The sequence below is a fragment of the Equus asinus genome, chromosome 28 (assembly GCF_041296235.1).
Source record: "Equus asinus isolate D_3611 breed Donkey chromosome 28, EquAss-T2T_v2, whole genome shotgun sequence".
NCBI lineage: Eukaryota > Metazoa > Chordata > Mammalia > Perissodactyla > Equidae > Equus > Equus asinus.
Genome location: NC_091817.1, coordinates 38,229,503 through 38,243,128, shown reverse-complemented (window position 1 = coordinate 38,243,128; position 13,626 = coordinate 38,229,503). Strand labels below are relative to the sequence as shown.

The 13,626-nt window shown below is 46.6% G+C and overlaps 1 protein-coding gene across 6 annotated transcripts in view; it reads right to left on the bottom strand.

The window, feature by feature from the left end:
• The window catches only part of PDPR (pyruvate dehydrogenase phosphatase regulatory subunit), a 46,618-nt gene extending 33,911 nt beyond the window's left edge, over positions 1-12,707 (bottom strand). The window contains exons 1-5 of one of the 6 annotated variants that reach the window (XM_070500211.1): positions 12,478-12,692; positions 11,510-11,590; positions 3,370-3,442; positions 2,085-2,373; positions 600-733 (exon numbers count right to left, since the gene is read on the bottom strand). In XM_070500211.1, the coding sequence (XP_070356312.1) occupies positions 600-733; positions 2,085-2,308 (358 nt within the window). In that variant the 5' untranslated portion in view covers positions 2,309-2,373; positions 3,370-3,442; positions 11,510-11,590; positions 12,478-12,692. Of the gene's footprint in view, positions 1-599; positions 734-2,084; positions 2,374-3,369; positions 3,443-11,509; positions 11,591-12,477 lie in introns of all 6 variants that reach the window. The other 5 variants (XM_070500213.1, XM_070500212.1, XM_070500214.1 and 2 more) reach the window with 5 other exon arrangements.
• Between the last annotated feature and the right edge of the window lie 919 nt (positions 12,708-13,626).

Sequence of the window (13,626 nt, the reverse complement as noted above, 5' to 3'; positions counted from 1 at the left end):
ATAATCAGCCTAAAATAATCCTCGTGTTAAAGAGACACATTTTGGGTGGCAAATTTTGTTCCCCTTCAGCGCACTCTTAGACATTCGCATATGGATGAAATCGCCTAATGACACATTTCTCTGAATGTATCCCCATCGTTAAGTGACGCAGGACTGTATGTTTAAGCTTCTTAGTCAGAAATATCCTTAACGGAAATTGGTGAAGCTCAGTGGGTCAGACCATATTAAACTACCCAGCAGCTAAACTGAAGTTCTTCCTCCTCTTCATTTAGGAGCCAAGTGTTGCCATTTACTATAATTCAATGAGTGAAATATACAGCAAATGGCTAGGAAAACTTCCATATCATAAGAATCATAAGATCTGAAACAGATCTGGGATATTCATTGAATCCCCTCAATTTATAGACAGGGAATCTGAAGACACCCAGCAAGCTAAGTGACTTGCCCAGGGTAATACCCTGACCAGTGGCAGAGCCTGGACCAAAACTCAAGTCTGATTTACCAAATCACCAGGCAAACATGGGGTAGGACCAGAAACAGTACTGAGTAAAAGAGTCTGGGGGACAGGCAGACCAGTAAATGGTAGATCACCTGCTTACCTGTTTGGATCCCAGTTTCTTGCTCTAACTGATGGTAGAGTTTGTTTGAATAGTCTGCCATCTTCTGCTCAATGGTCAAGTGCCTGGCAGTGCTTAGGATGCCAGCACAAAACCTCGTAGAGCCAGCAGCCAGCCTGCAGGATGAATGCAAAATGCCATTAAGTAGACTCCATCTGTGACTGCAACAAGGTCAAGGTTCCTCATCATAGCATTGTTTGTAATATCAAGAGATGGAAACAACCTAAATATCCATTGACATGAGACCAATTTCGAATTTTGGGGTTCACCTATACAATCGAAAACTATACAGCCATAAAAAAAGGAATGAGAGAGCTTTTATGCACCAATATGGAACAATCCTAATGAAAAAAGCAAGGTTAGAAACAGTGTTTAAGGTATACTACATCTTGTATAAAAAGGAAAAAAAACCCGAATACCTATATACACAGATCAATACATATTTGCTGATATATGTAGAGAGTATCTGGAACAGTACACAAGGACCTTAACTTGCCTCCAGCTAGGCAAACCTGCAGCGAGAGGTCAGGGATGGGCGGGAGACTTTTCCCTGTACACTCCACAATTTCCAACTCTGAATAATGTAAATGTATTGCCTATTCAGAAATAAATACCATTTAAATTGTAAAAATGTTGTCCAATTTGTGGTAGGCAACAGAACATAAAAAGCCTGGAACAGAAAAAGGACATTAAGGTAAAAGAGAAAAAATTCAAATCAAGTGAGAACTTTAGTTAATGATGATCAATATTGGTTCATTAATTGAAATATTAATTCTAATTGTAAGATGTTAATAATATGTGAAACTGGGTCTGAGGTATATGGGAACTCTGTACTATCTTTGCAATTGTTTTGTAAATCTGAAACTGCTCTGGGGTCAGCCTCGGTGGCCTGGTGGTTAAGTTCGGTGTGCTCTGCCTCGGCAGCCTGGGTTTGGTTCCTAGGTGCAGACCTACACCACTTGTCTGTCAGTGGCCATGCTGTGGTGGCAGGTCACATACAAAGAGAGGAAGAGAAGCAGTGGATATTAGCTTAGGTGACTCTTCCTCAGCAAAAAGTAAATAAATAAAACTCTTCCAACATGAGTCAATTAGATGAAAAAGAGGAAGAGAAATAAAGAAGGTAGCCAATTTCATTTCGGCTCATAGAGGGAGCTCCTGAGCCAAGGATTTATCTTGCTGTATGACTCCAACAGAGGACAAGATGGTAAGATGTGCTGTGAAGCTGAAATAAATACATTCTTTAGATACTTGGTTCGTTGGAATCTGCCAACTCTCTAAAAACCAGAAAACGTGTGTTAGGCATGGCAAAACAAAGTGCAGGAGACTTCACCTTCCTGTGATTCTTCTCACGCTCCTTAGCAACACTGATTAGCTACTGGTGAGACAACTACCGAAAGGAGAGGGCATGAGGGAGGCCCATACAATTAGTGCAGCATAGCCCCAAGCCATGTCCAGTTCAATCCTTACCTGCCCTGCTCCAAAAGGACAATATCCTTCCACCCCATCTTAGAGAGGTGATAGGCCACAGATGTGCCCATAATTCCACCACCGCAGATGACCACCTGTGCCTGGGTGGGCAGGGCAACAGAATGAGCCTCAGCAACTGACGCACCACTTCTGGCTGAGGACCACTTCTGCCATCCTCTCCTAATTCTTTGTCTTCGGACCACCGATAGCAACCAGTAAAACATCACGTCTGACAGCAACTGGGAGATGTGCTCTCACTCAGCTAAGAAGGAGATCCCAAGAATTCAAACTGGACAGAAAAAAAAAATACATTTCATTCCATTGTACTCAGTGCATAGGATTAATGAGAAAAGGATGCTATGAAGAACAATAATGGTTCATTCAGCAAATATTTCAGGACATACTAAGTTCCAGACATTTTGCAAGGTGTAGATACAGCATTAAACAAGAATAAGAAGGACTCTGTCTTTATGCAACTTACATTTGGGGGGGGGGTGAGGGTGTGTAAGTGTGCATGTATGGAGCAGGGGCAGCCAATACACAAATAAAACAAGTAACAAGGCTAAGAATGGAGTAACTAGGGGAAGATTAAAATACGACAGTCAGGAAAGAAGGTGATATCTGAAGAGACCTGATGGGTGAAAAGGAACCAGCTTTATGAGTGTTCCAGACAAAGGAATGAGCATGTACAAAGGCCCTAAGTGAGAGAGACCTTGATGAGTCCAAGCACAGAAAGGAGGCCAGCATGCCCACAGCATGATGGCAAGGGGCAGATGATCTAAGACAAAGTGGAGAGGCAGGCACAAACCAAGTACACACAGCCCTTGGATGCCATCATGAGGAGTTGGGATTTATTGTAAGTGCAAAGGAAAATACTACAGCAAGGAATGAAATGATCTCAGATGTTTTTCCAAGATCAGTCTGGCTCCAAGGAGAAGAGTGGACTGTAGAATGAGAAGAAAAGCAGAGATGAGTAGGAAGCTATTGCCATAGTCCAAGGGGGCTATCAGGGTTTAGACAAGCATGGTAGCAGTGGACACAAAGAAATGATTGGATTGTTCTGGAAGCTGAAATGATAGAACTTACTTGCCAAAGAAGTGGATGTTAAAATGGGAAAAAGGGAGATTAATAAGGATGATGGCTAAGTTTCTGGGTTAAGCAACAGGGGCCACTTCCTGTAGTGTGAAGTATTGGAAAAAGGGAAGGAGGCAGGGAAGGAGAATGACCAGAAGGAAGGGTGTGAGGGGTAAGACCGTGTTTGTACAGTGAAATGTTTCACTCTTACATGTTAAGTGCGAGGTAGCCATCAGGCATCCATAGGGAAACACCAAGCAGCAGCTGGATATACAAGCCTGAAACTTGGGGAAGAGGTGTGAGTCATTAGCAGATATACAATATATAAAGCCCTAGCATTTCAAGGCACAAGAAGAACTCAGAGGTTCCCCAGCACTTACAGATTGGGAAGAGAAAGAAAGGACTAAAGACAGGACTGAATGCTATGGCAGACTCACATAGTGTTCAGATAAAGGAAAGTGGGGAGAGAAAAGAGGAGTGGTTAGTAAGACAGAAAGAGCACCAGCCAGAGGCGTCACAGAAGCCAAGAGATGAAACTGTTTCAAGAGTGGTTAACTAAAGAGGGTGCTGAGGGGTGGAGCAAGATGGCCAAGGGTCCACCAGAATTTGACAACACGCAGGTCGTTGGTGTCCTCAACAAAAACATTTTCAGGGGAATGGTAGGGATGAAATACAGATGAGACCAAATTGAAGAGTAAGTGAGATAAGGGGGTGGAGACAGCTCCATTACGTTTTGCTCTGATGGGGAGCAGAAAAACAAGACAGAAGCGAGGGAAGAATGCGGGGTAGAACAAGGTTATTGCTTGCTTTCAAGATGGGAGCTATTAAGAATATTTCACTGGTGGTGGGATGACCCAGTAAAAGGGAAAGAGATGGTGAGAAACAAGAAGCAATAAGAAAGAATGAGGTCCTGGGGAAGGAAAGAGAGAAGGAATCTCAGGCCCAAGTGAAGGATGCATGCCTTGTGTTTCCACAGATGATGTGGTGCAGATTTAAGGTACAAGTTGTCTCTTCCCGAAAAGCAGAGGATGATTAGCCATGTTAGGCTTATCACTCATACACACGAGTTCTGGGCTCTAACCACGCACACATTTCTACAGGACAATAAATATCATAAGTTAGAGAAGGAAAAGAGTATAGGCCACAGCCATGAGGGAAGGGATCACACAGAAAGGAGGACATACGCTAAGCCCTGGAAGGGTAAAATTTGGACAAAGAGAGACAGGAAGGACACAAAACAAAGTTACAGAACAAGTCTGACCATCTGTGCTTGTGGATAAAAGTACGGGACCTGACTTGGAGGCCTCAGTGTCTATGAGTGTTGGGTAGCAGGAACTGAAGTAAGGTGGAGCCAGACCATGGAACACTCTGTATACTTAGTCTGACTTGGTCCTGTATACCATAATGAATTACTACAGGCTGAATGTGACAAAGGCAGAGTTTTAACAAAAATAACCTAACAGCAAAACAGAGGACTGTTCAAGTTTCAAGAAACTGAAGAAAGATCTGCTGGCAGACTAGGCAGTCATTGAAGTATAAGAAGAAGAGGGCGTAAGGCAAGAGTGGTGGCAGACAACTGCACATAAGGGCAGCACATGGCTAGTAAACCCACCACCACCTCCACCTCCAGTCTCAGGACCCACAATCAGTTCCACAAGCGGCCCAAACCGTCTAAGGCCAAAGTATGGATGCCCGTTCATCAGGGAGGACTCTCAGACTGTGACCAATGCAGTCACATACTGTCCCAAGAGCAACCCCATCCAACTGGGATAATTATTTTGGCCACCTTGAGGTTGCCACCATGCCTTTGTCCTTGGTCCCTGTAGAACTCTGTCTCAAGACAGAAGCTTCTCCACACAGCTAGTCTTCCTGTAGTCTCCATATGACCAATTTCTCTCCCCTGACCCAACCCCTCTCTCTCTGCTTTTCTCCCTCTGAACCTCTCCACTATGCCCTCTAGAACTTCCTTTCCAAAGTTAAACACCCACCTCTTCACTAATGTTCTCTCTACCTTCTGTCTCAATGGAAATGCCGCTCTTCTGAGGGAACTGCCACTGCCACATGGCCAGCCCTGTTCCACTGACCTTGCCATCAAAAGGCAGGGTCGGCATCTTTCTCGCTTCCAAACTACTACCACTTGGTCATGCGTGAAAAACACCCGGTTCCTTTGTGGCTTACACTAGCAGGCACCCCTACCTAGCTCCAGCTACGGCGTGTTAAGCCACAGGCAGATCTCTGTCTACATTTGGGTTCTGAACCCATAACTCTGCTCCTCTCCTGATCTTTGACCCCACCTCCTTTCTTCCTTCATTCTAAACACATAACCTGTCTCATCTCATTCCCTGAAACTCTTCTACAAACCTACTTGCATCTGCAACCACCTCTTCCTTCTTTCACAGGGTCAAAAATTAATCCCTCCACAAGAGCCCTGGATCCCACTCCTTCCTTCTCCACCTCCATCAACTGTCCTCCCTCTTTCATGTACCTTCAATGTTCCCCTCCTTCTCCTCAGCACTTTAAGTTCTAAATTATAAAAATTATGGTCTTCACAAAAACTCAAATACAAAAGGAAATTAAGATTTCCCACCACACAAAGATAACCAATACCACTGTTCATATTTTCCCAGAATTTTTTTTTTGGCAGCAATGTCCACTTGTTTGCCACCACTTCCATCTTAAGTCCTTCTTTTCTTATACCTTCATGATTCCACAATCTCCCAGCCAGTTAAACAAAAATTTACTGTCAGTGTATTTCATAACTTGTCTTTTTCACTTGACAAGTAATATACAGAAAAGGCTGCTTATGTTATCTATTTTTCACTTTTCCTCCATCCTACCCTTTCCTGAACCAAGAGCAGCCGGACTTCTGCCCAACCACGCCTCTGACACTGATCTCACCAGGAAAGCTAATGTTGCTAATTTCCTAGGATACCTTCTGGGCACCATCTAATTTGACCTCTCCCCTCTCCACAGCAGTTAATACTGCTGATGGCTCCTCCTTCTCACACAACCTTTCCTTGTTTTATTTGACACCTCCTTCCCTGCTCACGTCTTTGCTGGCTTCTCTCTGCCATCCCTTATGTGCTGACGACTCTCATGGCTCTCTGAACCAGCTTCTCTTCTCGTTCCACCATTCTCCAGGATGATTTCATCTACAATGACTGATGGCCTAACCCATAGCCATCCTGAGCTTGACAGCTGCATATCTAGCTGAAGAATGGCCATCTCCACTTAGATTCCCATAGGTCAAACTGAGCACAGCCCAAAGGTAAACCCATCTTCCTCAATCTCAAAATCTGCTCCAGTTCCCGTGTCCCCCAGTTACACAGCATACTACAATCCTGGGTGTTATCCTGGATTCATCCCTCTCACTGATCTTTTCCATCCAGTCAATCATCAAGGCGTAACAATTCTACATTCTAAATTTCCCTTAGACTGATCTACTTCTCTCCCGCTCCACGGCCATTACCTGAGTCCAGATCGTCATCCTCTCTCATTCAGATTTCTGCAGAAGCTCCTTAATAGGGCTTCCAGCCTCTAATCTGCACACCATTCTCCCCACACCCCACAACCTTTACACAAGGGCCTGAGCAAGTCTTCTAAAATGAAAATACTATCAAACCCCTTTTTAAAACCCTTCAGTGACTTTCTGATGCTCTCTGGAAAGTCAAACTCCTTAATATGAAGGGCAAGACCCTTCACTATCTGGCTCATATCTTATCTCTGTTCTCATTCCTCTTCATTCTTCTCCTCTCACGCTGTCATCAAACCATAATAAACCACAGGCATACCTCATTCTCTTGAGCTTTGCTGTATTGTGCTTTGCAGATATTGCATTTTTTACAAATTGAAGGTTTGTGGCAACCTTGTGTCAAGCAAGTCTAACGGCACCATTTTTCCAATAGCATTTGCTCCCTTCGTGTCTCTGCGTCATATTTTGGTAATTCTCACAATATTTTGAACTTTTTCCTTCTTATTCTATTTGTTATGGTGATCTGTGATCAGTGATCTTTAATGTTACTATTGTAACTGTTTTGGGATGCCATGAACTCTGCCCATATAAAAGAGCAAACTTAGTAAGCGTTGTGTGTGCTCTGACTGCTCCACTGCCCGACCCTTCCCCGTCTCTCTCTCTCTCTCACCTCGGGCCTCCCTATTCCTTGAGAAACAACAGTGAAATTAGGCCAATTAATAACCCTGCAATGGCCTGTAAATATTCAAGTGAAATGAAGAGTGGTATGTCTCTCACTTTAAATCTTTACTCTCACTTTAAAGCTAGAAATGATTAAGCTTAGTGAGGAAGGCATTTTGAAAGTAGAGATATGCTAAAAGGTAGGCACCGAAAAGCCAACGTGGGAATGCAAAGGAATAGTTCTTGAAGGAAATTACAAGTGCTACTCCAATGAACACACAAATGATAAGAAAGCGAAACAGCCTCATTGCTGATCTGGAGAAAGTTTGAGCAGTCTGGATAGAAGATCAAGCCAGCTACAACATTCCCTTAAGCCAAAGTCTAATCCAGAGCAAGGCCCCAACTCTCTTCAGTTCTATGAAGGCTGAGAGAGGTGAGGAAGCTGCAGAAGAAAAGTTTGAAGCAGGCAGAGGATGATTCATGAGGTCTAAGGAAAGAAGCCGTCTCCCGACACAGACGTGCAGGTGAAGGAGCGGGTGCTGGTGGAGAAGCTGCAGCGAGTTATCCAGAAGATCCAGCTAAGATAATTAATGGAGGAGGCCACACCAAACAGCAGATTTTCAATGTAGACGAAACAGCCGTACACTGAAGAAACTCCATCTAGGACTTTCACAGCTACAGAGGAGAAGTCACTGCCTGGCTTCAAAGGACAGGCTCACTCTCTTGTTAGGGGCTAATGCAGCTGATGACTTCAAGTTGAAGCTGAAGCTCATTTACCACTCCAAAAATTCTAGGGCCCTCAAGAATTATACTAAATCTACTCTGCTCGTGCTTTATAAATGGAACAACAATGTCTGAATGAGACATTTGTTTACAAAATGGTTTGTTGAATTTTTTTTTTTTTAAAGATTTTATTTTTCTCCTTTTTCTCCCCAAAGCTCCCCAGTACATAGTTGTATATTTCGTTGTGGGTCCTTCTAGTTGTGGCATGTGGGATGCTGCCTCAGCGTGGTCTGATAAGCAGTGCCATGTCCGCGCCCAGGATTCAAACCAACGAAACACTGGGCCACCTGCAGCAGAGCGCGTGAACTTAACCACTCGGCCACGGGGCTGGCCCCGGTTTGTTGAATATTTTAAAGCCACTGTTGAGACCTACTGCTCAGAGAAAGAGTCCTTTCAAAGTTTTACTGCTCACTGACAATGCATCTGGTCACCCAAGAGCTCTGATGGAGGTGTGCAATGAGATTAATGCTGTTTTCAGCCTGCTAACACAACAGCCATCCTGCAGACTACAGATCAAGGAGTAATTTTGATTTTCAAGTCGTCTTATTTAAAAGATACATTTTGTAAGGCTACAGCTGCCATAGATAGTGATTCCTTTGATGGATCTGGGCAAAGGAAATGGAAAACCTTCTGGAAAGGATTCACCATTCTAGATGCCATTCAGAACATTCATGATTAACCACTCGGCCGTGGGACCGGGCCCAAAGTTCCACGCTCTCTGCCTCGGCGACCCAAGTTCATGGGTTCAGATCCTGGGTATGGGCCTACTCCACTCACCAGCCATGCTGTGGTGGTGTCCCTCATACAAATAACAGAGGAGGATTGGCACAGATGTTAGCTCAGGGCTAATCTTCCTCAAGCGAAAAAAGAGGAGGATTGGCAATGGTTGTTGGCTCAAGGTGAATCTTCCCCAGCAAAAAAATATTTTTTTAAAAAAAGACAACATTCATGATTCATGGGAAGAGGTCAAAATATCAGCATTAACAGGAGTTTGGAAGAAGTGGATTCCAACCCTCATGGATGACTTCTAGGGGTTCAAGACTCCAGTGAAGGAAGTAACTGCATGCATGGTAGAAACACCAAGAGAACTAGAATTAGAAGTGGAGCCTAAAGATTTAACTGAATCGCTGCAATCTTATGTTAAAACTTTAGCAGATGAGGAGTTACTTTTTCCCCTTTTTTTGTGAGGAAGATTGGCCCTGAGCTAACATCTGTTGTCAATCTACCTCTTTTTTCCTTGAGGAAGATTGTAGGTGAGCTAACATCTGTGCCAATCTTCCTCTATTTTATGTGGGATGCCACAAGAGCATGGCTTGACAAGTGGTGCTAGGCCCTTACCCAGGGTCTGGACCTGCAAACCCCGGGCACTGAAGCAGAGCAGGTAAACTGAACTACGCTGGCTCCAAGTAGTCCTTACGGAAAGAAAGTGAGCAAAGAAAGTGATTTTTTGAAATAGAATCTACTCCTGGTGAAGATGCTGGGAAGATTGCTGAAAACCAACAAAGAATTTAGAATACTACATAAGTAGTTGGGGGGGTGAGTCTAATTTTGAAAATGCTATCAAACAGCATCGCGTGCTACAGAGAAACTGACGTGAAAGGAAGGGTCAATCGATGAGGCAAACTTCATTGTCACCTTACTTTAAGAAACTGCCACAGCCTCCCCAACCTTCAAAAAGCACCACCCTCATCAGTCAGCAGCCATCAACATGGAGGCAAGACCCTCCACCAGCAAAAAGACTGCAACTCACTGAAGGCTCACATGATAGATAGCATTTTTTAACAATAAAGTCTTTTTTAACTGAGGTATGTTTTTTTGACACAATGCTATTGCACACTTAACAGACTACAGTATAGTGGAAACATAACTTTCATGTGCACTGGAAAACCAACACACTAGTGTGACTGGCTTTACTGCAGTGGTCTGGAATCGAACCCGCAACATCTCCGAGATATGCCTGGACTTGTAACTCCTCACACGTGTCGGGCATAAACTCTTCCTTTCACCTCCAGCATCTGTGCATACTGCTCCTAACTGGCATAGGTCCTGCCAGCCCTCTCCCCAAATAGAGATAATCCCCTCAGCTCTCAGCCTGCCTAGGCGACAGCCTCTCCCACCCCCTCGTCCCCAACACCATGTTAGGCGACTCGTCCTCGTTCTCCCATAACATCCTGCAGTCCTCCCAGCACAGAGCTTACCACTCTGGGATAACGGCCTGTTTGCCACCCACGGAAGCAATGCGGCAACCCACTTGAGAACACGGCCTTGAGAGGCAGACAGATCTGGGTTTGAAAATCTCCCCTACCGCTCATTAGCTGTGTGACTTTGAGCAAGTTATTCAACCTGTGCTTCAGGTTCCTCATCGAAAACAAGGGCTAGGAAAATACCTCCCATTTCGACTACAAAGACTAAATCAGACAATGCAGGAAAAACAGGGCAGTTGATACCTAAGAAACACCCAGGAAGTGGGAGTTTTTCAGTCCCCATTATAAAGCAGCTCTCTGAAACAAGGACCAATGATAACTTGATCGTGGTTTTCCCAGCATTCAGTGTAGGAATATGAAACAGGAAATAATAAGTTAATGAATGAATGAGAAGACAGAACAAAGGAGATGGGAAAACATTCAATGACGATTCTGAGATCCAAGGCAGGGCTCCCCGATTTGAGGGGATATCTAGATAACCTGAAAGAATTTTCAAAAAGAAAAAGGTACTATTGATAGGTAGTTACAACGTGCCAGATGCTACTTTATGTGTACAACCGATTTAATCCTCACAGCCCTGTAAGGTAGATATCATAATTTCTATTCTCCACTTGAGAAAACTGAGGCACAGAGAAGGGAAGTCCTATGATACTGGTTAAAGGCAGAGCCAGGACACAAACCCTGCCAGCCCAACACTAGAGTCTGTCATTTAATCATTACTCCACGCTGTCTTTAAAATAAGACCAGATGAATAAAGAAACAGTGGCTGTGAGGACAGAACCACAAGGCACACCCCCCAGCAGGCAGAAGAAACATACTAACAGATGAGTTTCAAGATGGAATACACAATGCTTAAAGCCCAGGGTGATAAGAACCAAGAAAAGGATTTCTGACCTTGTACTCATCATGACCTTCAAAAGAGTGAGTGAAGTGATGGGGGGGTTGGGGGGGGGGGGAAGGAATTAAAGTGGATGCAAACACCCAAGGAAAGGAAGGCACCAGAGTCTGTTCAGTAGGTGTGGCAGCAAAACCAAAGCAAAGCTTGATTGCAAAGGAGGTAAAGCTGGGAGAGAAGAAAATGAAGATGTCAAAGACAAAGAAACAAGACACCGTTACCTAGTTTAAATGAAATTACATTTAACAAAATCAAATGTATGATATTCTCTGCTGAGAAGAATAATTTCTGCTAAACCACCTTAATACTGGGGCTGGTTATGCTCAGATGTGCTTACACCAGCAAGAGCAAGACGACAGCTCTCACTCCCTCTGCGTTGTTCCTCCGTCTGCTCACAGCGGTGTGTACAAAAGGGCTGCTGGTCACGAGGAAGACACATGAGTATGGACGGATTAACACATTTCCCGCACCTGCCTCAGCATAAGAGCCACCTGGGACACTTGTTTAAAAAAACACCACCACATTCCCAGGCTCCACCTCTGGGGATTCTGATCCTGCTGCTGGTCCAGGGTGCTGTATTTTTCAACAAGTGTACCAAATGATAAGGCAAGTTTAAGGCATTAATACAAATCCCTAGCAGCGAAAGGAGCACCCTGACCCGCCCACCCTACCCCGCGAACATCCCCGTACACACGCTTCCATGCAAGGGCGACATGGACCTGAAGATTCCCGAATCAAATGAGTGACACTCAGGCCCAAGGGGTCAAACAGTGAAGAAAGCGCACGGCCCTGGCTTAGACTTCCCCCGGTCACCTAACTGCCTTTTTCTGCAGCCGTCTCACTAGTTAGTGAAGCGCAAGCGGACCACACGCTTCCAGGCGGGAAAACGATTCCGCCCGCAGAGAAGGCAGTCCGAGCTGCAGGAGCCTCACCGGCGCCGCGGAGGTGTGCAAGCCCGAAGCGGGGAGCCAGCGGCGAGGTCACCCCAGGCGCCCTGGGCTTCCGAGCCCGGCTGCGGACGCCTGGAGGAGCCGGGGCGAGGCAGCCGGGCTCCGGTCCCCGAGGCCCCGACCACCTCCGGCCGACGGGGCACAGCCGCAGAGGCGGAGGGGGATCAGGCGGACCCCTCTCGGCCCGGGCGGGCAGAGTCCTGGCGCCAGGACGCGCCTTCCCGAGAGGACGAGGCAGAAGTGACGGGAAACCAGGGACGGCCGAGACCACCCTGAGCGAGACCAAAGCGGAACGAAGGGACGCTGGGGGTCCCGGCGCGCTAAGGCCCGCGCGGCCCCGCAGCTGTCTCTTTACCTCATGGGCCCCCACGGGCTCCGCGCTCGGTAACACTCGGCGGAATCGGCGCTGCAGCCACAACAGTTGGCTGGGAACCCGGGCGCCGGAACGGGGACGGGGAATGGGAAGGGGGCCGGGCCGGAGAGATGAAAAAGTTCCGGGGAAGCGGGAGACCGCGGCGACGACCTTCCGCGCTTTACGGCCCCGCAGCAAGGGTACGCCAGCGCGTGAACCCACTCGCGCACGCGCGCTCCATGACGTCATGGGGGAGGCTCCGCCCCGGACACGTGGGACTTGTTTGGGTCTCGCCAGGCCCCGCCCCTCCGGCCGCTTTACGTGTGGCGAGTTGGAGGCGAGCTGCGGGTGCAGTCTTTCAGTGTCGCTTTAGAACCGGGAACTCGCACCGTGTTGATTTGTGCAAGTGGAAACGGGATGTTGCGGGTGCGCGACAGGCCCCGCTGGAAAGTGGGGAGCGCGGGCCTTCTCTCTACCCTTGAGGCGCCTGGCCAGATCTGGCCACACGTGGGTCCGCAGCCCGAAGATGCTCTAGACAGGGCATTCAAAGGCTTCTGGGACTCACAGTCCCTTTCTTTCTTGGAAGTCCCTCGTACCGAGCGGATCGGAAATGCGATCTGCTGGCCTGGCTCGAGCTGGGAGGCAGGATTAGAGGACCTGAGTTCCTGGCCAGATCTTACTCCTTGCACCTTGCCAGCTTGTCTGGACCCAGAGGAAGAGGAGTCATTCACTCCACCTTCTGAGAATCTCCCATCTACCCCTCCCTATTTTCTTTCCTTTACGGAACTCAGCACTATCTAAAGTATGTGTTTGTTGACTGCCTTTCCCACTAGTTGCAAACTCTGCCCTCTCACGACAGAACCTAAATCTTACTCTCAGCACTTCGATAGTGCTTGGCACATCGTCCAGTAGATATTTCTTTGAATGGATAGCGTTCTAATGGTACAGCCCGTCACTGCGTGTTGGGCCACACTCTGCAGTTCCCGTTCTTTGGAATTAGGCGCATCTGACCACACACATCAGTCTTATTTGATCAATGGCCTCTTGTGGCCAGGCACTGTGCAGGTTGGTAGGATTCGGCAGAAAAGAGGGCCTCTGCCATTAGGGAATGGCAGTAAAGCTCCTGGGCCCCGGGTGTCACCATGCCAGCCC